General features: G+C 48.8%; 1 protein-coding gene across 2 annotated transcripts in view; it reads left to right on the forward strand.

The window, feature by feature from the left end:
* Nucleotides 1–20,985, forward strand: part of LARGE1 (LARGE xylosyl- and glucuronyltransferase 1) — a 446,568-nt gene extending 425,583 nt beyond the window's left edge. For both annotated transcript variants that reach the window (XM_045553007.1, XM_045553008.1), the window contains 3 exons: nt 11,211–11,357; nt 16,895–17,090; nt 19,436–20,985. In XM_045553007.1, coding sequence (XP_045408963.1) covers nt 11,211–11,357; nt 16,895–17,090; nt 19,436–19,633 — 541 coding nt within the window. In that variant the 3' untranslated portion in view covers nt 19,634–20,985. The remainder of the gene's footprint in view (nt 1–11,210; nt 11,358–16,894; nt 17,091–19,435) is intronic.
* Nucleotides 20,986–24,749: the final 3,764 nt, after the last annotated feature.

Raw genomic sequence — 24,749 nt, forward strand, 5'->3', positions numbered from 1 at the left:
ACCCACACACCTCCTGGAAGCCAATCTGCCAGGAACTCATTGCCTAGGCAACTGGGATAGAATCGGAGCAAACCCTGTTACCTGGGCTCCACGTGGAGGGAGCTGAAGGGAGGAGGAGGGCGGCGCTGGGCTGAGGTCTGCCTCCAGCACGAACGGTGCAGAGAAGCAGCCCGGCTGCACCGGGCTCCTTCCTTCCTGTCTGCCCACAGGTTCGCGCCCTGACGTAGGTTTCACATGTAGTATTCCTGAAGCTAGCCAGTGTGAAGGGGTGTGGGGGACAGCGGGAGACAGGGGGGCTTCTCATAGTCTCCCTAAGTCGCACATGCACATACACGCACACGCATGCCCTTCCTTGCTTCTGTTGGCCCCACCATTCACCACGTGTCACTTGTTCCCTGGTTCATGCCCACACACTCTGCCAGGAGTAAGCTGAACTCAGAAAATGATGGCGCATCTCAGACCCGTCCTCTGCTTTCTCTCCAAATGCGCTAACCCTCACTGGCTCTCATCCTCCTGTGAGCGTCACACGAGAGTATGAGCGCAGGGCCATCTGAAACGGACCCAGCAAGGAAGAGACAAATGTCACCAAGTGCCCTCTGTGTAGCAGGCGCTGTGCTAGGCACTGGGGAAGTGTTAGCTTTCTTATGACAACCTAGTCAAAAATAAGTGCTTTTATTCCTACTGTATGAATACAAATGAAACTAAAACACAGATAAATTTGCCCAAAGGCCATATGTGTTTATGTAGCAGAGCTGTAAGTGCAAGCCAGGTCTTTGTCATTTCCAAAGGGCCCTCTTCACAATACCATCCTCTCTCCAACACGGGGCAGTTACACGTTGATTTCTGCGTTCCCTGTGCATGACTGAGAGCTACCATGTGCCCAGCACCGTGCAGCAGCTAGGAACATAGCCGTGGAGCAGGCTGCCCCAGACCACGAGCCCCGCAGGGCTGGTCCGTGCACATGCAGGCAGGAAGTGGAATGGTCCAGGATGGAGCAGCCCCAGGGAGGATGCAGACTCATTTCAGGGCCGGCAGAGGTGGGGAGGGGAGGCGCAGGGAGGCCGGAGTTTCTAATTGGCTGTGCACAGAGCCTTGAGAGAAAGAGTAATGCTGTTCTGGGGTTTCTGGAATAAATACACACTCTAGCACAAGTTTCCTTCCCTCTTCTCATCCCCTTTTAATACAGCTGTTAGCTTGAGAACACCATTCCAGAACTCTGGAGAGCATCTTTCCACTCTCTCTAGCTCTGCCCAGGGTTGACTGCTCTGAGCATCAGCCCGTTTGGTGCTTGTTGCTATTTGGGGCCTCCTGTGGCCACCACTCCTGGGCAGGGGTTGGGATGCTCTATCTTGGCCCACGTGAGCTTCCACTCCTGTAACGGAATTGGCTGCGCTGACTGCCCCGTGGCGTTGCAATGAATGGCCGAGGCCACCGCTGACAAGTGACAAACTGTTGGGAACCATGAGACTGAAGGCACTGGGGCCGTTGTCAGAATGCCAGGAGAGAACCAGGCTTGTCAGCGCCCGGAGCCCTGGGTTTGTGCAGCATCAAATGTCAGGATGCCCATTGTTTAATCCAACCTGAGCTGTAAGGAATCCAAGCGGTTCTCATACTAGTTCCCAGGGATGCCTGTGGAAGTCTGTTAATGTCGAGATTATCCTGTGATTATTGATCTTTCCTGATTAATTCTAAGCTGGTACAGACTGACTTAATGTAATTATTATCTCATGATGTAGTTACTTATTAACCTCTCAGAGCTTTAGTATCTTCATCACTAAACCAAGAATACTAGTACCTATGTCATAGGTTGCAATGATTAAAGATGTCATGCATATAAAGTGCTCAAAACAGTGCTTATACTGAATACATGTAAGCAGTTATTATTATCATGTGTCGACCCCTTACAACATACCAAGCATGCTCTAAGAAATTCAGTTCCCCCAAAGCCTATACGCTTGCTTGGTACCAGAGCTTTGCAAATACCAAGAACACCCTCTTCTAACTGGCTGACCCCTGCTTCTTGATCAGAACATAGATCTCATGAGGGGAAACACCCACGGGGTGACCACGCACCCCAAGAGCCCTACATGCTGTCTTGTTCCCTTCCCACGCTTCGAACTCTACATGGACAGAGTTTATATCTGTTCAGCTCTGTACCCGATATCTCTGTGTCTGGTTCATTAATATTCATTAATTAATGAATGTATTATCTTAGTTCTCTTAATCACCAAGTCCATAAAGTATCTATTATCATCAAGATAAGGAAACAAAAGCCCAGAGAGTTAAGAAAATTGCCTGTGATTACACAATTAGTGAAGGAGTGGAGTTAAGATAAAATCTACATCATCTGATTTAAAAGATCACGCTCTTTTTTTTTTCACTGTTCAGCCTCCCTTCAAACTGACGTCCCATGGGAGACGTGCAGCCCTCAGATGTGTTGAAAATGATTGGAGTTGACTCCTCTTGCAGTACCAGAGTATATGGCTGCGGTCCCATATGGCAGCCATGCAGCGGGGATTGAGGAGCAGCTGCCTCCTCTGTGCTGTGCATGGGCTCCCTCCTCCTCCCTCTTGTCTCCCCGACACAAGCCTGGTGTCCCCTGCCTCCGGTCATGCTGCCTGCACTGTCCCTGCCAGCCCCACCATCATTCATGTCACCGGCCTGGCCCCGCAGCCGTCTGAGTTTGCCCCCCCCACCCCCAAGGATAGACCCAAGGAGGAGAGACTTGCAAAACCATTTGTCCCTGTTTCAGCTGCATTTCTCATCTTTCTTAACCTCAGATTATTTTTCTAATTTTGTGTTCCTGAAGATGACATAAAATCGGGTTCATCGTAATATGTCTTAGGCCATTCTGTGCTGCTGTTAACAGGATACCGGACACCGGGTAATTTATAAAAAAACAGAAATTTATTTTATCACAGTTCTGGAGCCTGGGAAGTCTAAGATCAAGACGGTGGCAGGTTCGTTGTCTGTGAGGACCGCTGTGTGCCACCAGGATGGTGCCTTGGACGCCGCATCCTCCGCAGGGGAGGGACACTGTGTCCTTGCGTGGAAGAAGGCAGACAGGCAAGAACGGGGCCAAACGCTCTCCATCAGGCTTTTAATAATGGCATTAATGTATTCATTAGGGTGGGGCCCTCCTGACCTAAACACCTTCCAAAGGACCCCCCAACACTGGTGCGTCAGAGATTAAATTTGGGGGGACACCATAGCACAGCACCTAAGCCCACACCAGTGAGAGGGAAAACTTGTTTCAGGGAGAGCTGAGCAGAGTAGATGCGCAAGCGCAGGCAGGAGTTAGGGAGTGCGTCCTTGGTGGACACTGACAAGTAACTCGAACCCCATCTGCAGGCAAGTTGTGACCACTGTGGGACTCCAGGAGGGGGTCTAATCGGAAAACAAGGGTCTCTTCTCCCAGCTCTTAGCTCACGGTGAAGGGTTAGGTCTTGGTCTGGAGTTTTACTTATTTCCTCTCCTCTGAACCACAGACATTAATTTTTCCCAGCCCCCTGTCACTTAAGATGAAACCAAATATTTTTTTACCAAAAAGATACTTCTTAAAACAAGGCTGGGTGTTTTTTCCATGTATGAGGTTCCCGCTTCTTGGTCAGTTATCCTGGCCTCTCCAAATATTGCTGTCTGCCACGGTAGTCAACCGCACCTGCCGCCACCCAACCCCTCCCGGACCACGAGTGTGCGTTCAGGACGCGGAGTGACCTGGATTCTGTTCCTGACCAGTGATCCAGTCCTGCTCGTGTTGACTCAGTTTGTTTCTGCAGAACTAGGGGGTGCCATTCTACATGGCCATTGAGTTCACACCCACCTGTTACCTGGTCTTGGCTGGTGCTTCAGGTGCCATTCCAGGTGCCAGCGCTCAAGGAGGAAGCCACCTGTGACCTCCCATTGCCAAATGCAGTGGGCAGCCCCCAGTTCTTGTCCCCCTTGCCCTCCAGCAGCACCTGACTGCTGATGACTCCTCCTTGGCACACGCTTTCTCTCGGCTGTAAGTGCAGCACGGTCTCCTCGCTGGTCCCTGCCCGCAGGGACGTTGCCGGCACCTTCTCACGCTGCCCTCACGGCCTTGGTGATGACTGTCAGTCTGACGGCTCTCCATGCCATCTGTCTGCTGCCTACCCCCAAACGCTCTCCAGCCCAGCCGTCTCTCTCGACCTCAAAACACATACGTCCAGCAGCGTCCTGAGCGTCTCCATTGGCTTCCCTCACAGGCGTTTCAAATGCACGTTCAAAACCAAAGTCCTGATCTTCCCCTGCCAGCCTGCTGCATCATCTCGAATGACGGCAACTCCGTCCTTCCGGTTAGCTAAGCCAAAAGGTTTGGGTCATCCTTCATTCCCGTCTCTCACACCCTGCATCCAGCGGATAAGGAAATCCCATTGGCTGTAGAACCAGGCCAGTTCTTATCACCGTCATGATCACTCTCCTGGTCCAACATATCTTACCTCTGTCACCTCAGTGGCTCCTAATCGACCTCCCTGCTCTTACCCACGCAGGGCTACAGTGTCTTCCCAACACTGTACGCAGCAGATCGTCCCACTTCTTAGCTCAGAGTTCCCCAGTATCTCCCCAGCTCACTAGGAGTGAAATCACAAGACCTTTGTGTTAGTTTTCTGTTGCTGTTGTAACAAATGACCGCAGACTTGGTAGCTTGTAACGGTGCCAGTGTGTTACGGCACAATTCTGGAGGTCGGGACTCCAAAGCAGGTCTCACAGGACTACAGTCAAGTGCCAGCAGGGCAGCATTATTTCTGGCAGCCCTGGGTTGGGGGGTGGATCTGTTTCCTTGCCTCCCAGGGGCTGCCCACATTCTTTGGCTCGTGGCTGCATCACTCCAACCTCTGCTTCCATCATCCTTTTCCCTCTCTGACTCTGACTCCTGCCTCCCTCTTCTAAGGACTTTACATTGGGCCCCCCAAATACTCCACTGTAATCTTCCCATCTCAGCGTCTGTAACTTAATTATACCTGCAGAGTCCCCTGCCGTGTAAGGTAATATATACACAGGTGTCTGGGGTTGGGACGTGGCCATCTTCAGGGGCGGGGAGCAGGGTTATTCTGCCTACCGCACCCTTCGGTGATCTCCAAGGCCCCCTAGGATCCGCAGCAGCCCCTCCCTGTGTCTCTGCCCCCATCTCTAGGTCTCTGCCTGTCCCTTGTTCTGTGCTTGTCACACAGGCCTCCTGTTTGTTCCTTGGACACACACTGGGCCCAGGGCCTTTGCATTGACTGTTTCCTTAGCCTAGAAAGCTCTTACCCCAGAAAACCTCATCACCTGCTCCCTCACCTGCTCTAAGCACTTGCTCAAACATCCCCTTCTCAGTGGGGTAGGGCCTTGCTGGCCACCCTCAGTCCACACTCTGGTGTTGGTTCCTAAGCCACTACCCAGCTCTGTGCACTCTCGCGGCATTTCTCACTTCTGACCTACCGTGTAATTTAGTAATTAGGCTTATGGTCTTTCTGCCCCCACCGCAACGTGAGCTCCACAAGGGCAGGAAGTTTTGCCTGTGCTGTGCACGGATGTATGCACTAAGTGCTTAAGCAGCGCCTGGCACCTTGTGGGGTGAGTAAACAAACAAATGAAAGGACAGAGCGGTAAAGTCAGCCATTGGCTGGACCTCGGACAGTGGAGAAAGGCCCAGACTGGTGTCGCTGTGGAAACCCCTGTGAAGCCGACGTGGGGGGATGGGAAGCCAGTCATAGGAACAGCGAGAGTATATTGAGAGGTTGTCATCTGCCAGGCGCCATCTGAGCACTCATGTATGGAACTCGCCCTCTGGGATCAGCGCACTCATCACCATCCCCATTTTGCAGACAGAGAAACTGCAGAACACAGAGGTAAGGGCGTAGTCCGGGTGCAGACCCAAGCAGGCTGCCCGCAGAGCCCGGCTCGACACTGTGGCCCTGAGGAGGTGAAGGTTCGGGACTGTGCATTGCGTGGTGGCTCCGTACTGCTTCTGAGACACAGCCCATAATCTCTTCATGCCAGGAGTCTGGGCTGTTTCCCTGGTTACAGAGACCTGTCTGTAGGAGAAAGGATGGGGATGAAGTGAGGGAGGGGTGCGTGTGAGAGATTAGTCTTGGTGTCTGGTAATTCCACGCACCAGGGACGCCCGTCTCGCTGGCATCTGCCCCTCCGGGCTATTTCTGTGGCTTTGCGGGCTCCGCCCAGCTCCGTGGTGCTGTGGGCACAGGAAGCCTGGCTACCCACTCACGTCCCTCCCCTGCTCGCCGCTGTTACCAGGTGCACAAAGGGACATGAACTATTTGCACACTTGAGTGGGTTGAGGGGCTCAGGGGAACAGTGACACAGAGGAGCTGCCTGGGGGACTTGGAAGGTAAACTAAACCCAGCTCACAGCTGCCCCGCTGGTCAGCTCTGCGGGGCTGCAAGAGGTGATTGTACTCTGCGAGGAGCACTTGAATTGTTTTTGACACAAAGAAGGACTCAGCGAGCTGGCTGGAGCCCGAGATCTAATGTGCTCTGTTTCCGTAGACAAGCAAGCCGAAACTCTGGCCGTGTTGTAAACAGTATGTTGTCTTTTCCTAACCCTCCTGCACTCTCACCCGTTCCCTTGCGGTGGGCACACTGGTAAGCTGAGCTGTGAAAGGGGAGGGGGCTCACTGGTTGATCAGCTATTGTGAGTCAGGCACTGTGTTAGGCTCTGGGACCCGGGGAGGTAAGAGAAGAGCAGTCATTTTCTCCATTTACAGACGAGGAACCTGTGACAAGGAGAGGTCACACAATGCACCCAAGGTCACCAGAAAAGGGGGTGGGTAGGCTTTGAAGCTGGTCCTGTCTGCCTCCAGGTCACTTATGTTAATACTTGACGGGCTCTCTGTTATATCAGCAGGGTCCTGAGTTACTTAGGTAGATACCTATGATTTCTTTTAATATTAATAGTTCTTCAGTCCAAAATATTGTAATAGGTTTGTAAATGTTTTTGCAGGGATCTTGGACCAGAAGTAAAGACAACATGTCAGTCAGGGTTCTCCGGAGAAATGGAACTATTAATAATAGGAGATATTATAGAATATATCTATATATCCTATAGATGCCAGTATATCTATAGATGTGTAGATGGATATACACATACCAGTATATAGTGAGAGGGATTTTAAGGAATTGGTTCTCTCAGGTATGGGCTTGGCAAGTCTGAAATTTGTAGGGCAGGCTGGAAACTCAGGCGGATTTCTAGGTTCCCATCCTGAGGCAGAATTCTTTCTTGTCTGGGAAAGCTCAGTTCTTGTTGTTAAGGCCTTCAACCGATTGCGTGAGGCCCTCCCCTGGTTATCAAGGGTCATCTCCTTTTCTTAAAGTCCACTGATTGTAGGTGTTGCTCACATCTACAGAATAGCTTCACAGCCACATCTGGACTTGTGTGTGACCAAGCTCCTGGGCACCACGGCCTGGCCCATTGACACGTAAAATTGACCATCCAGGCACGACGTTCTCAGTGCTTAATGCACACTAGGCATTGCACCAGGCACGTGCACAAGCTCTGTGCTTTTCCTCATCAACATACTTTACAAGTGCCTCAACTCTGACACTCAGAATGATTAAAGCGACTTGCCCAAGAGGACAGCTCTGGTAGGGTCAGAGCTAGAAGCCAGGTTTGTCTGATTGCTACTACCCCAGACTGCCTTCCCAAAGGTTCAGCGTTAATAGTCTAGATCTAGCAATCTAAGAGAGATGAATGAAGTGACCCAGAGTCACTCAGCTTGTCAGGGCAACACTCCATCCCCTGCAGGACTCACTTTCCAGGTAGATGATGGCTGCAGATTGTTCACCCCCAGGTCAGCAAACCCCAGCCGAGGTAGGGTGTGCTAACAGAACACAGCGCAGAAGGGCCCGGGCTGCCGTCACCTCCTCCATCAACAGATGTGCTCAGAGTCCGTACCCTGAAGCCACTTTGTTACTGAAACAGCTTCATAAGGAGAGCCCTTCAGGACGTCAGTATCGAAACCGCCTTAGGCTGAGTCGGAAGTGGACCTATCTGGTGACAAATTCATCTTTGTGTCAGTCTGTATTTTAGTGAGATTAAAGGAGTTTGCAGAAAGCACTCCAGAGGCTGATGCTGTCTATGCAGGAGGAAACAAGGCACATTGCTTAATGTTTACTCCGGGTCTTGCATTATATCAGGGTGATTTAGTTGCAAGCAACAGAAACCAATGCCAGGTAGGTTAATTAAAACAAAAAGTATCAAAGTAAAACAAGTAACAGTTGGGTGGTATATCTTATGGAATCAAAGTAGGACTAGAAAAACCGATGTATAAGACTATGACACCAGGGTAGCTCCGGAACCCTCCCCAGCGGTAGTTCAGATGCCTCTAGAGCACTGTCCGTCATCACGGCAGGTCAGCTCCATGGTTCCAGTTTCTGTGTTTCTGTTTATATTTCCAAGAGTTAGAAACTGACTCGCTCAGCTTGGGTCCAGTGTCTGCTCCTAAACACCCTGCCCTGCCAGGGGTTCAGGTAGAGCAGGTGAAGCTGTGGGAGCTGCTTCTGTGTACAGGGGCCATAGAGGGGGGATTAGTTTTTAGCAGGACTTATTCTCCAAGAAGTGGTGACTATCATAACTGTGAGTATAATAGTAACTTGAGGCTTCTATAGACAGAGACATCCACATTTATAGATCTCTATACCTATCTTGTATACATGTGTATGCAGATATATACTCTACCTGTTCCCTTCATACTTCAGCCCTCCCGGCCTTCTACTCTGTTTCTATACCATTCATACCCTAAAATAGCCAGCTGCAAATGCAATCTTGGGCTCCAATTTAGAGAGACTTGTCCTTAGGCTTTTAGCATCCTTGAACATTTACAACAAGAGTGTAGGTACTATGTGGGCAGAGACTTGGGCTGCTTTGTATCTTCAAGTGCCTGGCGCATTGTGGATGGTCGGTGATCGCTGAATGAGAAGCAACCACAGACCAATACAGGGACACCTTCCCCCGTGCCCCAGGGGGCCCAGGGGCTTTGCCATCTAGGCCCAGGGATATCGTGCATACCCATATGTCCCAGCCCCGACACCCAGAATCAGTAGATAAGGTCCACACACCTTGCCTGGGGGAAAGGTGATTAGCCTCAGCTCTGCCTATACCTAATAAAGGATCGATATCAAAGAGAATGCCAGCTGACAGATGCCTGGCCTTGGAGGAGGGAGTCGTGGGTGTTTGAAAGCTGACACCATCATCAGACAAAGAGGGAAAGGAATGCAGGCCGGGACAGGTGGACTCGAACCTTTGGCCCCCAGGCCAGCTGAGTATAGGTTGCCACAGTCTATCTTGCTGTCATCGTTTGCAAACCTCCTCTGAAATAGTGATGTGCACACTATATATTAATATCATTTGGGGCCGGGTGCAGTGGCTCACGCCTGTAATCCTAGCACTCTGGGAGGCTGAGGCAGGTGGATCGCCAGAGGTCAGGAGTTTGAGACCAGCCTGAGCAAGAGCGAGACCCCGTCTCTACTAAAAATAGAAAGAAAGTATCTGGCCAACTAAAAATATATATAGAAAAAATTAGCCTGGCATGGTGGCGCATGCCTGTAGTCCCAGCTACTCAGGAGGCTGAGGCAGTAGGATCGCTTGAGCCCAGGAGTTTGAGGTTGCTGTGAGCTAGGCTGATGCCACGGCACTCACTCTAGCCTGGGCAACAGAGCGAGACTCTGTCTCAAAAAAAAATATATATATATATCATTTGGTATATAGTTAACATAAGCATAATGATAGAAAAGGAAGTACAAATGATATTCCGAGGTATTCCGAGGGTTCCAAAATGAACTTCTGGTCCTTCTCTCAACCACCCACTCTCCACTGGGAGCTGGTGAACCCCTTTAGCCAAAGGTAGTTTCAGAAAACTATCCTTACTCTGACCTGGCCCAGGCTCCCCTCCCCATTCAGGGACCCCAAGCCCTGCCGACGTCCTTCTCGGCCTGCTGCCCTGTTCTAGTAGCGCACTGGCCTGGACTCACAGAGTCACTCCTTCATTCATAGCAGGGCTACTCGTTGCAGACTGGCCCTAGTCCCTGCTTGTACACAGGCTCAAAGTCTCGTTGCGGGAAGTGACTTTAATGCCGTGTAGCAGTGGGCAGTTGTGTCGCCACAGAGGGCTGCTGCTTCCTGTGTTTGTCAGAGCGTCGCCCAGCACCTGCCAGTACCCCCGGGAGGCTGCACGTTCTGTTGCGGAGGCAGAAGCGGACAGCCCGTGATGGTGCTGAGACCCAGACGTCTGCGGTCGGAGCAGGAGGCCAGAAAGGAGTACCGAAGGCCTGGCCAAAAAAAGACGATAGAAGACCAGGCCAGGGAGTGATGGCTGTGCTGCAGGGTGATAGTGACCCCTTGAACAGCAGGCCTGCCACGGGCCAGGTGTGCCAAGCGGTGTCATATTACCTTGTTCCGTCTTCACAGCAACTCCAGGAGGCAGATGTTACAGCCATCGTTTCAGGGAGGAGGAACCCGAGGTAGTGAGGAGCTGAGCTGCTTGCCCAGGCTGGCGGGGCTCACAAGGTGACACTGCCAGGTTCACGTCCACTCTGTGTTCAGTACGAGCCTCATGCTGTATGTTCCTCCCTGAGCCTTTCTGTCATTCCAAGTGACTGCCACAGCTGAGAAATGGCAGACAAATCCGGAAGGGCAGGAGCTGGGTGTCAGAGGAGGAGAGCGGAAAGCTGGGCGCAAAGGCGGCGGTCAGTGAGACGATGGGGAGCCTTCCACCAAGGAGGGGACAAGAGCTCTGTCCTATCCGTGCCGGCAGCACAGGGGACTTGGGCTACTTTAGAGGCTTGGGATCTGGAGGATTCAAAGGGTTGTGGAGTCACAGAGATGGGACCTGGGAGTGTCCGGGTTGGTGTCGACTTTCTGTCCACGTGTTGTCACATAACCAGTGGTGTGGCAGGAGTGGTTGGCCAGCCCAGGGAGCCCGGCAGGCTGGGCTCCAGCCCCTGTGAGTACTTTGAGACCCTCTTCCCGTGCGTGACTGCCAGGAGCACACGCTGCAAATCTGGGGGAGGCTCCCGCAGTCCCTCCCGTCTGCCTGCTCCCCGTTCACTCTCCAGGAAGACTCGGTTCCCTGCCTCCGGGACACAGGATCTCAGGCCCACTCTGGCCCCCTGAGTGGTATTTGGGGAGCTGCTCTGCCTCCCTGGGCCTGGCGTCACCGGGACCCCATCTCTCTGCCTGCCGCCTCTTTTCAGGAAGTCTGTCATCCAGCTGGACCTCGCCAACACCAAGAAAGCGATGATCGTCCCTGCATTCGAGACGCTGCGCTACCGGCTCTCTTTCCCCAAGTCGAAGGCGGAGTTGCTGTCGATGCTGGACATGGGTACCCTCTTCACATTCAGGTGAGTGGCCCTCCCTGGCTGCCCTTGAGGGTGCCTGGAGCCCTTCTGTCCCCCAGGAATCCCAGATGCCCAAGCTGTTGGCCCAAAAGTTTGTGCTACCTTAGCCTATTGTAAGGCCAAAACAGCACCACAGACAATCTTGGTATCTCCTCTCTCCTCCTCCCTGTGCCATGTAATTTATTTTTACGTGGATGACAGATATTATCTGTCCAGATGGAAGGGTAGGTATGTCCGGGCAAGACGGTTAAGCTTGTTTCTGTTTGTACTTTTTTCTAAACTCAGTTTAGGTTTATGCTCCCATCTCCTGGCTCTAAATTCTCTATTTTGTGTACTTGTCCATTCATTCATTTGGTAAGTGGATTTCATACCTTCCATTAGCATCACAACGGTGGTTTCTCTTTTTCTTGTTGGTGTGAGTGGTCTATTCTCTGAGCCCAAGGCCTGGGACATGCAGCAGTTGCTTCAACAGCATAAAGTCATGAAGGTGACTCCAAAGTTGCACACAGCAGAGGTGGCAGCCGACTTTCCCATTGCCTGAGTGACAGTTGTAAGCAGAACCCTCACTTTCCTCATTTCCCAGACCCCTCGTCCTGCAGGAACATCGCGAAAGCTACCCTGTCACTGTCCAGAGTGCCCCCAGAGTCTGTATGACAGCACAGCCGCACACGGGTTCCATACCCTGGGGACAGGCTGCGGCATTGAGTGTAGCAATCAGGAGACCAGGGTAGGGGGGTGTGGGAGTCCTGCGGGGTCTCTGAATCGAGCAGTCTCAGGAGAGAACCGTTGCTGTGCCTGCTGATTTTAAAGCGGGGTCTCCACTTTGAACAGTGTAAGAATGGCCAGCCCTTCCTCTGAGCTAAAAAGCATACATTTCTAGCCAATTGGGATTTTGTTAAAAAGGGTTTAGTCATAATAACTTGAGTTTTCATACTACTGTAAAGTTTCTAGAAGGTTTTCTCAAACTTTTTCTGGTGAAAATCACTCTATGAGGTAGGTTATTCATTTGACAATTCAGAGGTTATCATTCTTCACGTTATATACAGAGGAGGAAACAGAGGGGTGGTGGAGGCAGGACTCAATCTCCGCCTTCTCCTGTGTGTAGGACTCTGGAAAGTGACCTGGAAGAGTTAATACCCCCATGACCCAAGCCCTCCTTTTTTCAGACAGAAATGACAACTGCCCTTTATTGAGTGCTTAACATATGCCAGGTTCTGTGATTACATATTTAATCCTCACAATAAATCTGTGAGGCAGACACTGTTAACATTATCCCCATTTCACAGATAATGAAACTGAGGCTCTGAGAGGTAAAACAACTTGCCCAATAACACACAGCCAGTGAATGGCAGAGCATGGATTCAGCCCAGGTCTAAGGAACCACAGAGCCTGTGTTCTTTTTTTTTTTTTTTTTTTTTGAGACAGAGTCTCGCTTTGTTGCCCAGGCTAGAGTGAGTGCCATGGTGTCAGCCTAACTCACAGCAACCTCAAACTCCTGGGCTTAAGCGATCCTACTGCCTCAGCCTCTCGAGTAGCTGGGACTACAGGCATGCACCACCATGCTCGGCTAATTTTTTCTATATATATTTTTAGTTGGCCAGATATTTTCTTTCTATTTTTAGTAGAGACGGTGTCTCGCTCTTGCTCAGGCTGGTCTCGAACTCCTGACCTCGAGCGATGCACCCGCCTCGGCCTCCCAGAGCGCTAGGATTACAGGCGTGAGGCACCGCGTCCGGCCAAGCCTGTGCTCTTAACCAAAATACCACCAGGCCACTGATCAAGCCCTGAATTTTCTTACTGCTGGTTGAAGATGCAGGGTCAAAACTTGCTTCTGGAAATTGAGACTTTGAGTCTCCTACAGATACCATAGTTTGATGGCTGAACACCTGGCACAGTTCCAAGGCATCCTTCCTTCCATCTCCATCCCCAGGTGAGTTGAGAACTCATTTCAAGGTCACGTCTCTGGGCACGAGAGCTGGGGTGTGGCCTGCTGTGTCTGCGATTGCTGCTCTGGCCCACAGCTGGCAAAGCCACCATGCCAAGGGCTAGATTACAAATCTTCCCTCCAAGAAATTGCTTTTGTCACCTGCTTGCCAAGTAATGAACTCTTAAGCCTCCGAGCAGCTAAAACCTACTCCCTACCACACCTGGAATGAGAAAGCATCTACATCCCAACAAGTCCTCTAGGACAGTGGTTCCAGAGTGTTCTCCCTGGACCAGGAGATCCGCATCCCTTGGGAACATGTTAGAAATGCAAACTCTCAACCTGCCCAAGCCTTCCATATTAGAAACTCTGGTTGTCACGTTTTGGGGGCACATTCAAGTGTGAGAGCAAAGCAAAGTGCCCCAAATCTCTTCCCTTCAATGGCATCCTGTACAGTATGCCCAGGAAACCTCTCTCATCACCTCATCACAGTTTTCTGGGTGCCACCTGTCGTTGCTGGTCTCAGAAACCAACCCCTGAAGTTTAGCGTCTACTGGACTGACAATAGGTTCCTCAGGTCACTTCCAGTCTGTGGCTTGTTTTCATGGCAGGTTAATTGTACCTTCACCGCATCTTGTGCTGCCCGGCCATTCGGCATGCTGTCAGTGTTCGGGCCGAGTGGATGGAAGCTGCCCCCCTACCCAGTCCCTGTTCTTTTTCCTTCTTTTCCATATTATTATCAGCCAAGAGTTTAGATTCTGAAGATGCCTCCATAGACAAATAAAATGGTTATCAATATCACCGAGAGCAAGACCACCAGGAATTGACATATCTGGGAGGCAAAGAGAGAAATAATAAAGAAGAATGTCCTCATTTTTGGAGGAATTACTGTGATATGTACCAGTGACTGCTCTGAGTACTTTATGTGAGTTAATTCACTTAATCATCATAAATCTGTGAGGCAGGTATTGTTATTGAAAAAAGGTACAGAGTAGTTAACCTGTCTGCACCTGCTGAATGGCAGAATCCAAACCCTGGCAGGCTGCCTCCAGAACCACCGTTTTTAACCACTGTGTTGAACTGCCTGTTAGAGAGCTAACATCTGTTGAATTCCTTCAGCGTGCCAGTACCACGCAAGCACTTTACATTTTCTCATATGAGCTCCTTGGCAATGTGACCAGGTAAGTATTACTTCCCCCAGTTGACACAAGAGGAAATTAAAGCCTAGTTAAAGTACTTTGTTCTGCAGAATTTGTCAGCTCCTAAGTGGCAGGGGTGGGATTTGAACCCTGGCCCAGTGGCACGACGGTGCCGTGCTTTGAACCTGACGTGGGTTCACAGCGGTCAGCTGTGCTGCACCAGTTCTGTCAAAGGCATGAGGTGTCAGGACTGCCTGTTCGGCAAGTTCACAAATGGAAAAGCAACTGCTTCTTGGCCTAATTTTTGGATTAGACCCGAGATTGACATCTCTCACAATATCCCTCTTTTTCACACTCCATTAAAGTCATATTGATCAACCTTTCATTTTTCTTCCATTTAAGTGACTTTGGTTTTGGTGGAAGTTGCTGCATTGATGGAGCTGAGATTCACGTCCCTGACTTGCCCTAGCCTGGCCATGTCACCCAGCAACACAACTTGATGAAAGTCCACGTGCTGGCCAGTGCCCGTTCAGCCACACTAGACCATGCCCTGAGCGTCCGGGGATGTCCAGTCAGCTGCATTCCATGCCTGAGCTGCTCCACGGGCCACATGGAACACTCGCTGCCCCTTGGAGCCTCCCTTGCTTTAGAGAGCCTTCCCCAAGGATAAGATGGAGCCCAGGACTTCGCTTACCTTCTCCCTATAGCTGAGCTGTTGGGTTCCCACCTTCCTGTCTTGCTTTCATTTCATGAAGCTTTTCTTTCTAGCTCTAGATACTGTTAATGCTGTCCCTGACCCCTTTCTCTTGGGCCCTGTCTGGTCCTTCATGAGACACCTGCTTGCTGCCACCTCTCTGTGGTTTCCAGAGGCACATTCCTGTCCCACTCACGGGCCTCTGTCGTAGGTGCCGCTCACGTTGTTGGATTACTCATTCATTCATTCATTTAATCAATTTAGTGTATAAATCATTGAGTACTTGTTCTGTAGGCCAGAGAGTGTGGGGACAGTGACACATGAGAAAGGTAACCCAGCAAATGGTTAAGGATCCTGGCCCTTGAGCCAGGCTGCATCGCAGCACCACCATGTGCTATTTGACATTGGGTAAGTTATAAGAATTTAAAACAATACCTATCTACATAACATTTAAAATAGTCCCAGTACATAGGAAGTGGTTAATAAATATTAGCTATTTTTTTATTATGGTTATATTCATTTTTTATTGCTGTGTAACAAATTACCACAGACATAGCTTAAACAATACAAACGTATGATCTCACAGCCTCTGGGGGCCAGAGGTCCGGGCAGGGAATGGCTAATTGTGTGCTAGGGTCTCACTGGGCAGAATGCAAGGAGTCGGCAAAGCTGCCGTTCTCCACTAGAGTACGTGGTCCTCCTCCCCACTCGCTGGTGGGTGGTGGAATTCCTTTCCTAGCAGCTGTGGGCCTGAGGTCCCCATTCTCCTGCTGGCTTACAGCTGGGGCCACTCTCAGCTCCTGGAGTCGAGTTCTTTGCCACATGGCCCCACAGGTAGCTCCAACATGGCTCTTTGCTTTCTTCCCAGCTCTGAAGGATCACATGGTTAGGCCAGGCCCACCCCAATCACCTCTTTTTTAATTAATCCAAGGTCAACGGATTAGTCGCCTTAATTATGTCTACAAAAATCCCTTTGCCGTATAACGTAACATAATCCCAGGAGTAATGCCATACTCACAGGTTCTGCTCCAAGGGGGAGGACATTCTACAGGGTGAGGGTTATGAAGGGCCATCTTAGACGTCTGCCTGCCTCAGTGATACCTAGCAGGAATAACCATACTGCAGCCCAACCTGCAGTTGTGTCCTTATAAGTGACACCGAGCACCCCAGGAGTTCTCTTACCCTTTCATGGTGAGAATCTCCTTGTTTAGCGAAGGGCATACATAACCAACTGGATTAATTTCCTGGGGCTGCACAACAAAGTACTGCAGACTGGGTGGCTTAACATAACAGCATCTTATTCACTCACAGTTCTGGAGGCTAGAAGTCCAAAGTGAAAGTGATAGCAGGTCCATGCTTCCTCCAAAGGCTCTAGGGAAAAAAATCTTCCTTGCCCTTATCTGCTCTCTTTCTGGTGGTTGCCGGAAGTCCTTGGATTCTTTGGCTTATTGATGCATCATTCCATTCTCTGCTTACATCTGTACATCATATTTTTACTGTGTGTCTCTGTGTCAAATTTTTCCTCTTATAAAGACACTAGTCATTAGAGTAGCACCAGCTCTAACCTGCTATGTTGTCATCTTAACTTGATTACCCTGTTTTCAAATAGGTCACTTTCACAGGTACTGGAGGTTAGGACTTGGACATTGCTTTTGAGGGGGGACACAGCTCAGCCCACACCGAGGACTATATCAGCATGTAGCTCTTCTTCTTCCAAATCAGCCACGTTTTGAAAGCTGAGCTTCCTTCCCTTTACCCAGCGGCTTTTCTCTCTGTGTCCCAGGTACCACGTCTGGACGAAAGGTCACGCACCCACAAACTTCGCCAAGTGGCGGACTGCCACCACGCCTTACCGGGTTGAATGGGAGGCTGATTTCGAGCCGTACGTTGTTGTGAGACGTGACTGCCCTGAGTATGACCGGAGGTTCGTGGGCTTTGGCTGGAACAAGGTGGCTCATATCATGGAACTGGATGCGCAGGTGAGAAGAACAGAACATTCACCTGGTTGCTGGATGGGGAAGGGAGAAGCCTAGATCTCAGAGCTGACAAGAAAGTAGAGACCTAAGAGGGAACAAGACGTCCTCAGGGACCTAGAGTTGAGAATGGGGCTTGCTAGTCTCTAGGGCTGTTGATCCCATTCCTCTACCCTTGGGTGAGAGTTGAGTTCCTGGCCAGGACCCAGGCAAATGTGAGTTTCCTGTGACAAATCATTTCACCCCTCATCCTCACCCCAGCAGGTGATGAAGACAAGCAAATAGTGACCATCCATCACTTGGCCTTTGAGTCGTATAATCAATTGGCAGGACATCCTAAGAGTTCTGTATAAATGACACAGCATGCTGCTAAGACGCAGCTAATTATCCCACCCTTTGAGTGGAATGATTTATCTAGTGAATTTTAGGCTGCAGTTAGTCATGAACCCCTTCATTCAGCTAATCCTCACTGAGCACCTCCTTCAAAAGAAATCTGCAGAATTCTGCTAGGTGAAACCAGAGATCAACAAATTTTTTCTATAAAGGACCAGATAATAAGTATTTAGGACTTCATGGGGGCCTGCATGTCTCCTTTGCAACCACTCACTTGGCTGTTGTAGTTCGGTTGTAGATAATCTTTAAACGAATGGGTGTGGCTGTGTTTCAGTAAAACTTTATTTACAAAAACACCCAGCAGGTCAGACGGGCCATAGTTTATCGATTCCTGTGTTAAACAAATGCAAAGCTGCTCTGGTTAAGTTAGGAGAAAGATGCCTGGGTCCCCCAGCCCCACTCTTTTTTCTTTGTATACCCTTCTCCAAACCACCTCCTCCTGGAGCACAGTGTAAACATTTTTCCACAAGAGCAACTCCAATTCAAGCTGGGCTGAGGTTGGCCACTCAAAAAAATCACCAGGAGAAGTTTCCAACAGATCCAGTGTGCTTGAGACCAGTCTCTGGTGGTGGCTGAGGACCACTGATGGAGACAGAGGTTGGAGAGTGGTGTTCATATTTAACAGCAGAAGGACTGGCTGTCGTTATCCATATTTTCAATAATACTTGGAGCGAGCGCAGCGCTGCTCATACACAGCAATGTCCAGGCTGCCTCAGCTCCTGCTCGAAAGAAAAGAAATGTAATATTCATGTATCCAGCACTCTTGTGAGGTGAACTGGTTCAGAGAAAGTTAATTTCTCCAGCATGGAGACCCGGGCTTTGTTTGTTTTTGACAGTTTTGACAGAACTCTTGAAAATGTATTGCATATTTTTCTTTCTTTGCCAATAGCCCATGCCAAACATAATTTTACCCTTCCCAGTGACTTAAGAAAATAATGAACGTATACCCGACAGGTAGGACAGCCATACCCATGGGGGCTCGTGGGCTTGGAGAGACTCCTTGGCCCTACATGAATCGTCCCAGACAGGTCAGCTCTGGGAGGTCTTGCATTTCCTTTTCATGCTTTTTCTCACTCATTCCTCCCCAGCAACTGTCATTGCTTGCTCCTGTCTGTATATTTCTATCTGTAACAGCTACCTTTGCCCATCCTGATTTTCCCTTTCTGAATTTATTCTCATCTGCTCTGGCCTGGGAAACTAGACCCAAGCTTATGAGACATAATGTCCAAAATCAGAGTAAATACATGTGAGTGCAAGTGTGCTGGGTTCTCCTCTGAGCTACGTGACCTATATTTGTGTCACCTATTTTGGCTATTCAGAGGTCTTTTATTTGGGGTGTGAATATTTAGCTGTGGTCTGCCACGCTGAAGATACTGTCTGATGGTGTCACTTACAATAGCACATATTAGGGAGAGTTTTGTCCTTGGTGAGCTTCAGTCCAATGAAACATTTGTTTTTATTTTCATCTTATCTTTCATTCTTTTTTTCTCCCTTCTTTTGCACTACTCTGTTGAGGCTGTCAGATCTCATCAAGTCCTGTGAAGGATCACATAAACAGATGTCAGTTGGTTGAGCTAGAGAATATCTAGCGGCTTGCTTCATCCTGGAGTGTCCACGTGGGTGTGAGCTCACATTTATCGACAACCTTTTATGGGCCATGAGCTCTGCTCAGCACTGTCCTTATGTCATCGGTTTCATCCTCACGGTCATTCGTCGAGGTAGATAGTATTACTTTCACTTTATAAAGAGAAAATAAAGGCTCAGAGAAGCTAAGTATCTTGTCCAAGGTCATGAAAACAGCCCCAAACTGTCCTGCTCCAGAGCTGTTGTGTTGTCCATGTGCTGGCCGGTGTGTTGGTGTCATTCTTTGGGTCATTCATTCCCTTGGTCATTCGGTCATTCCCCACGTGTTACGGGGGGTCCTTGCAAGTTCTCACGCTGCTCTTACCTCCTTCCAGGAATACGAGTTCACTGTGCTGCCCAACGCCTACATGATCCACATGCCTCACGCCCCCAGCTTCGACATCACCAAGTTCCGTTCCAACAAGCAATACCGCATCTGTCTCAAAACCCTGAAGGAGGAGTTTCAGCAGGACATGTCCCGCCGCTATGGCTTTGCTGCCCTGAAATATCTCACGGCCGAGAACAACAGCTAGCACCAAGAAGCCCACCACTAGGGAGAGACACACTGCAGGGGAAGAGCCACTCGCTGTTTGGGGCCCAGCCTTCAAATTCGAAATTGAGCAATGCTTTTCGGTTTGTTTTTATTTGTCTCTTTGGCCCAACAAAGCTGCCCTCACTACGGAGATCTTGGACAAGGATTCAGCCAGCCTCTCTCTGCCCCTACCCAGCATCCCCAAAGGGTGGAAAAACAGCCCACCCCTACAAGTCTCTTCAAGAAAAGGGACATGGTGGGGTAAGAGGAAGTACCGGGGGTACCCTGTTACCACAAAGCCACAAAACCAAGGCAGGGCTTTAGGGTGTTCCTATTGCTTTTTAAGAATTATGTTTCTCGTCATAGCTGGGGAGGAAGGGGAGTCAGGGTGCTGGAGGTTAGTCATCCCAGGAAATAGAAGCAAAACTGTCTCTTCATTTAGAGGAAACTTTCTCTCTTGCCCTGCAGTCTAGCTGGGTATCCAAAGGGGGAGGGCAAATCAATGATCTGAACCAACCAGTTGGAAAAACCCAACGGGGACACTGTATCTGGTGGGTCCTGGAGGTGGGGTTCCTTGGTTCCTTATCCCCAAAGTCACTCTTGTTTTGTTTTGATTTGTTTTTCTTTGGGGGATTTTGTTTGTTTATTTGTTTTTGGTCTGGCAATCCAAAATCGAAAATCCGATCCTTTAAGGCTCTAAAGGAAAATGAGCTGCCTCAACCACGTCCCTCTATCAGCAGCGGCCCAGCAGGGAGGACGGGAGTCTCCAGCCAGTGTCTGAATGTGGGTGGCTTCCTTCAGGACTGTCACCGAGGCTCCCACGACTGAGTTCCTTACTGCCCAGGATCCAGGGCTGCCTTGGGCACTGCGGCATTACGAGGGCTGGCTGCTTCACGCAGGTCCCGTTTTCTATGGGCGGTGATCAATTCACAGGAAAGGGCTTCGAAGGAACTATTTCAGTGCACATGAAAGGTACGAACCTCTGAGGCCTTTGGAAGAACTTGAATAATTCATGCGAGCCCGGTTCTGAAAATTCACACATCCATTTGAAAACCCACAGAAAGAACGTGCTAGGTCCTCTGTGTTCTTGCCTGCTTCACTGTGGATGATGGGAAGAAGTGACAACCTCAGTCTCCCTTTGGGACCTGTCCGAGGGTAGGCAAGCACCTTCACCTTTACGCAGATCGAGGAGACACTGGACTTTTTACCCATTTTCTTTACTCTTCAATATTAATGTTGTGTTTACACTGATGAGAACCAGAGTTAATGCCCTACCCTCTGCTGGGCTGTTTGTATTGAGTTGCAATGTGACCAACGAAAGCTGCATTCAATAAATGAAAGTACAGACTGTTTCTTCCCCATTCCCCTCCCACTCTTGCAAGAAGCTCCCGAGACACACTTCGAGTCTGAGCAAAATCAAAATTGATAAACGGCAACTTCGTACTTTCTGTTCTCCCATTTTACTTTTGTCCTCATTTGAACTGTAACCTTTTCTTGCCTCTCCTTGCCAAAGTTAGATTTTACTTTATCCTCTAACCCTCCAACCATTTTCAAATTTTCCATTTAGCTTCTGTCTCAACACTGAGGCCAGATGTTTTATTATACCAGATGTGAGCTAGCTGGGTAAATGGTGGTAATCGCCAGTAGAGTGAACGTTCCATCCTTTGGCCTGGTCGTCACACGGAACCTCGCAGCAGTCTGACTTGTGAGATCACTCTATGTGTTACATGCGCTAGTGGATGTTTCACTGAGATTTTTGCAAAAATTAGGAAAATCACAATTAGGACCAATCCTTGCATAGATACAGATAAGTATATTTATGTATGTAGGTCTAGCTATATATAGACAGAGAGCATATACATATATTAGCGTGTATACAGCATGATTACAAAAGCAAGATATATAAAAAGTGAAACATGACAAAAAAGTGTTCAAAGGACACGTTCAAGTCCAATTTCTTCAGTGGTGTGCTGGGCCAGCTCCTGCGTGCTCACGAGAATTTATCATTCTCATCTCTTGCAACTGCCATGTTCAGCGATCACCCTTCTCATTCCCAGGAGCCGGCTGTTCAATATTTACCAGCAGCACACCCCTGCCTTTTCCTCTCCCTGACGTACACACATACACATGGATTTCTCTTCCTTCCCTGGAGAGGACCACTGTTACTAGGTGTGCTCGTATTGATACAGTTTTTGAATTAATCATTACCAGCTCCTTGAGCCAAGTGAAAATCTGCTGGTAGCACTGGTTCCTCCATGCTAAGAAATCAATTTTTAATCCCCTAAAGCCTTTTATTTTTAAAAATTTTTCTTGGCCCCTGAATCATGCTCAGCCACCTTGCTTTCGCTTGTATTTTTATGGGCATAGCCGGTGACCGTATAATTTGCTGTCCAAACTGGGTCACTTCTGAGAATGAAAGACGGTGCTAATTACTTTGAGACAATAGGTACAAAGTGGGGGATGATGTAGCTTCATGTACACTGAATCTATTAAAGCCAGAAACTGACACTCCACACCAACAGGAGAAAATCCTATTTCCCCTAAGTCAGGTGCCTAACACTCTAAACCGATCTCACTTAAAGCTGGAGCTCAGATGTTGGCTGAGGCCCAAGTTCAACACAGAAGCTGCCAACCCATTGGAGGCTGAGTTCTGCAGAGCCAAGGGCATGAATTCCCAGAACTTACACTGGGAACGGCAGTTCGTCGCCAGCCCCCCTCATGTGTCGGGAGCTGCAACCATTGGGTAGAGGTAATTGCAAAGGATGTTGATTCTTTTGTATCAATTCCCTGGGGTAAAACAAGCTTTTAAATGGGTTACAGTAATGTTTTTATGCTTAAAAAAGCTAGTACTCTCTTGGCTTTCAGTTGAGAGGAAGGACAGGGTTGTCTTATTTGTCCCCCTTAATATTCAGCATACAGGGGAACTAAGATTTATTGAGTAGCCACTAAGTGCAAGAGCCTTTTGCACACATTGGCTCAGTGAACCTTTGGAGCAAAACTGCAAAGTGGATATTACTGTCTATAGATGAGAAAACTGAGTGAGTCCTGTGAAATCAAGTAACATCCCCAAACTCACATCCTACTACCCAAAGCCATATAACCTGTAATGCTGCTCCCTTCCCCAATAAGAAGGATACAGATATTAAACACTGGCAGACAAGAGCATTTGAACCTACACAGGAAGATTATTGCTTTTCTATTCTTTCTTCAACATCCACCCAATAACACAATCCAGACAGCAATCTCTCCTAGATGCTCCAGATCTTACTATGCCTGTGGACTTGTTCAAAATTGATTTGAAATGGACCTGGGCAATCTATAATCATGTTCCGACAGCTGGGTTCAACTCTAGGGGGTAGTAATTGATTTCCTGAATGCTCCTCCTGGGTTGTGTCTTAGCTTACTTGTAACAGGTAAGAGTCACTGAAGTTTAAGCTCCCCGTTGGGTCCTGACTCAGCACAGCGCTTCAGAGCCGTCTCTCCAGCTGTGTTGAGCTGATTTACAGAGGACGTATTTGCCGAGTTGACTAACAGCTCTTTGTGCCCCTTCATGAAAGGACAGACCCTACTTTAATTCTGTTCCTTTCAAAGACTCTACTGTCTTTGAGTTAAGGCTTCATTTGTGGTCACCAGGCCTTTAGGGAGCTCTGTGTGAGTGAAAGGAGCGTGATTAAAATCACCGCTCAGACACAGCTCCTGCACACTCTTGGTAAAGATATTATAATAAGAGCTACTATTTACTGAGCCAAGACTTCCGTGGTAGTTGGCACTGATGGCTCCTCGCAGCCATGTTATAATATAAGAAAGGTATTATTATTCCTATTATTTATTTAGCTAATAGAACTAGCACCCGGAGAAATTATGCGACTTGCCCAAGATCACACAGGTGGTTAATGGAGGTGCTGGCTTCTGAAGCAAAATCTGGCTGGCTCCAAAACTCACGTTGTTCCACTAATGTGTGCTGATGCCTTCCCGCTAAGACTGCAGTCAGTGCGGCCACTGGGCTTATGTAGTCCTGTCTTCTTGTAGTTCATATGCTTTGTTTTCCTCATCCTTTTTTAATCCCAAGGGTTTGTTTTCCAGCTTAATGCTGTTAAAGTTTATGAAATGTCAGTTACCTGCCATATGAGGTGTCAGACCCATAGAATCTGATGTTGGGGATACCATTATTTTTGTATTTATTCATTTAACAAAACTGTTCTTAATAAGTGTCCTTTATTTTCAAGAAATGACCAATGATATCTGAAAGGACCTAATGGGGGCACCACAAAAATATGGGGTTTCTGACTGTGAGTATTTAATGGATTTGTTTCGTTGGTTTGTTCCAACACATTCAGGTAGTCTTGAGAGATAATGTCTTCTGGAATGAAGGAGTGCCAGTCAGTTCTGGGAAAGATTACAGAATCTTTGCTTTTGAAGGGACCTTAATAGTCAGAGTAAGCCTGACTATTCTGAATAGCCAGAACAGTCACTGGAGAATTCATCTTTTCTTGGCCTACACCAGTGCTTCTCAAACTTCACTGTGTGTATGAATCATCTCTGAGGATCTCATGAAAATCTGGTTTTGTGTTTCTGACAAACCCCCACGTGGTGCAGAGGCTGCTGGTCCGGGGACCACACACGTAACATGGTCTCTTCATACCTTTAAGAATCAGCTTATTTCCAAATACTTGCAGAGCTCTGACAGCATGTCTAGCAGTCATCGCTGGATACTGCAGAAAACCCCCATTGAAGCAAGTGATTGGTTCACTTTTAAAAATAGTTGCTGGGGTTCAGCAACTGTACCAGCAACTGGTAATAACTCAAAAGTGACCACAGTGCAGTCCCTGCCCTCACAGAGCCCCGGTGCTGTGGGGAAGACACGCAGGTGTGTGTGCGTGTGGGGTGGGGGGACCATATGGGGTAACGAAGGCAGGGTGGGCCTCAGATGTGTTGGGAGCTTGGTAGGAATGTGCCCACGCCAGCCTATTAAAGCTTTTCTTTTCTTTCTTTTTTTTTTTTTAGAGGAAAAAAAGATTGTCCTTTATGCTTTTTTTTTTTTTTTTTTTCCAGAATATTACAGGGGTACAAACACTTTGGTTACATATATTGCCTTTGCACTGCCCAAGTCAGAGCTA

Source organism: Lemur catta, chromosome 6 (assembly GCF_020740605.2).
Source record: "Lemur catta isolate mLemCat1 chromosome 6, mLemCat1.pri, whole genome shotgun sequence".
Lineage (NCBI taxonomy): Eukaryota > Metazoa > Chordata > Mammalia > Primates > Lemuridae > Lemur > Lemur catta.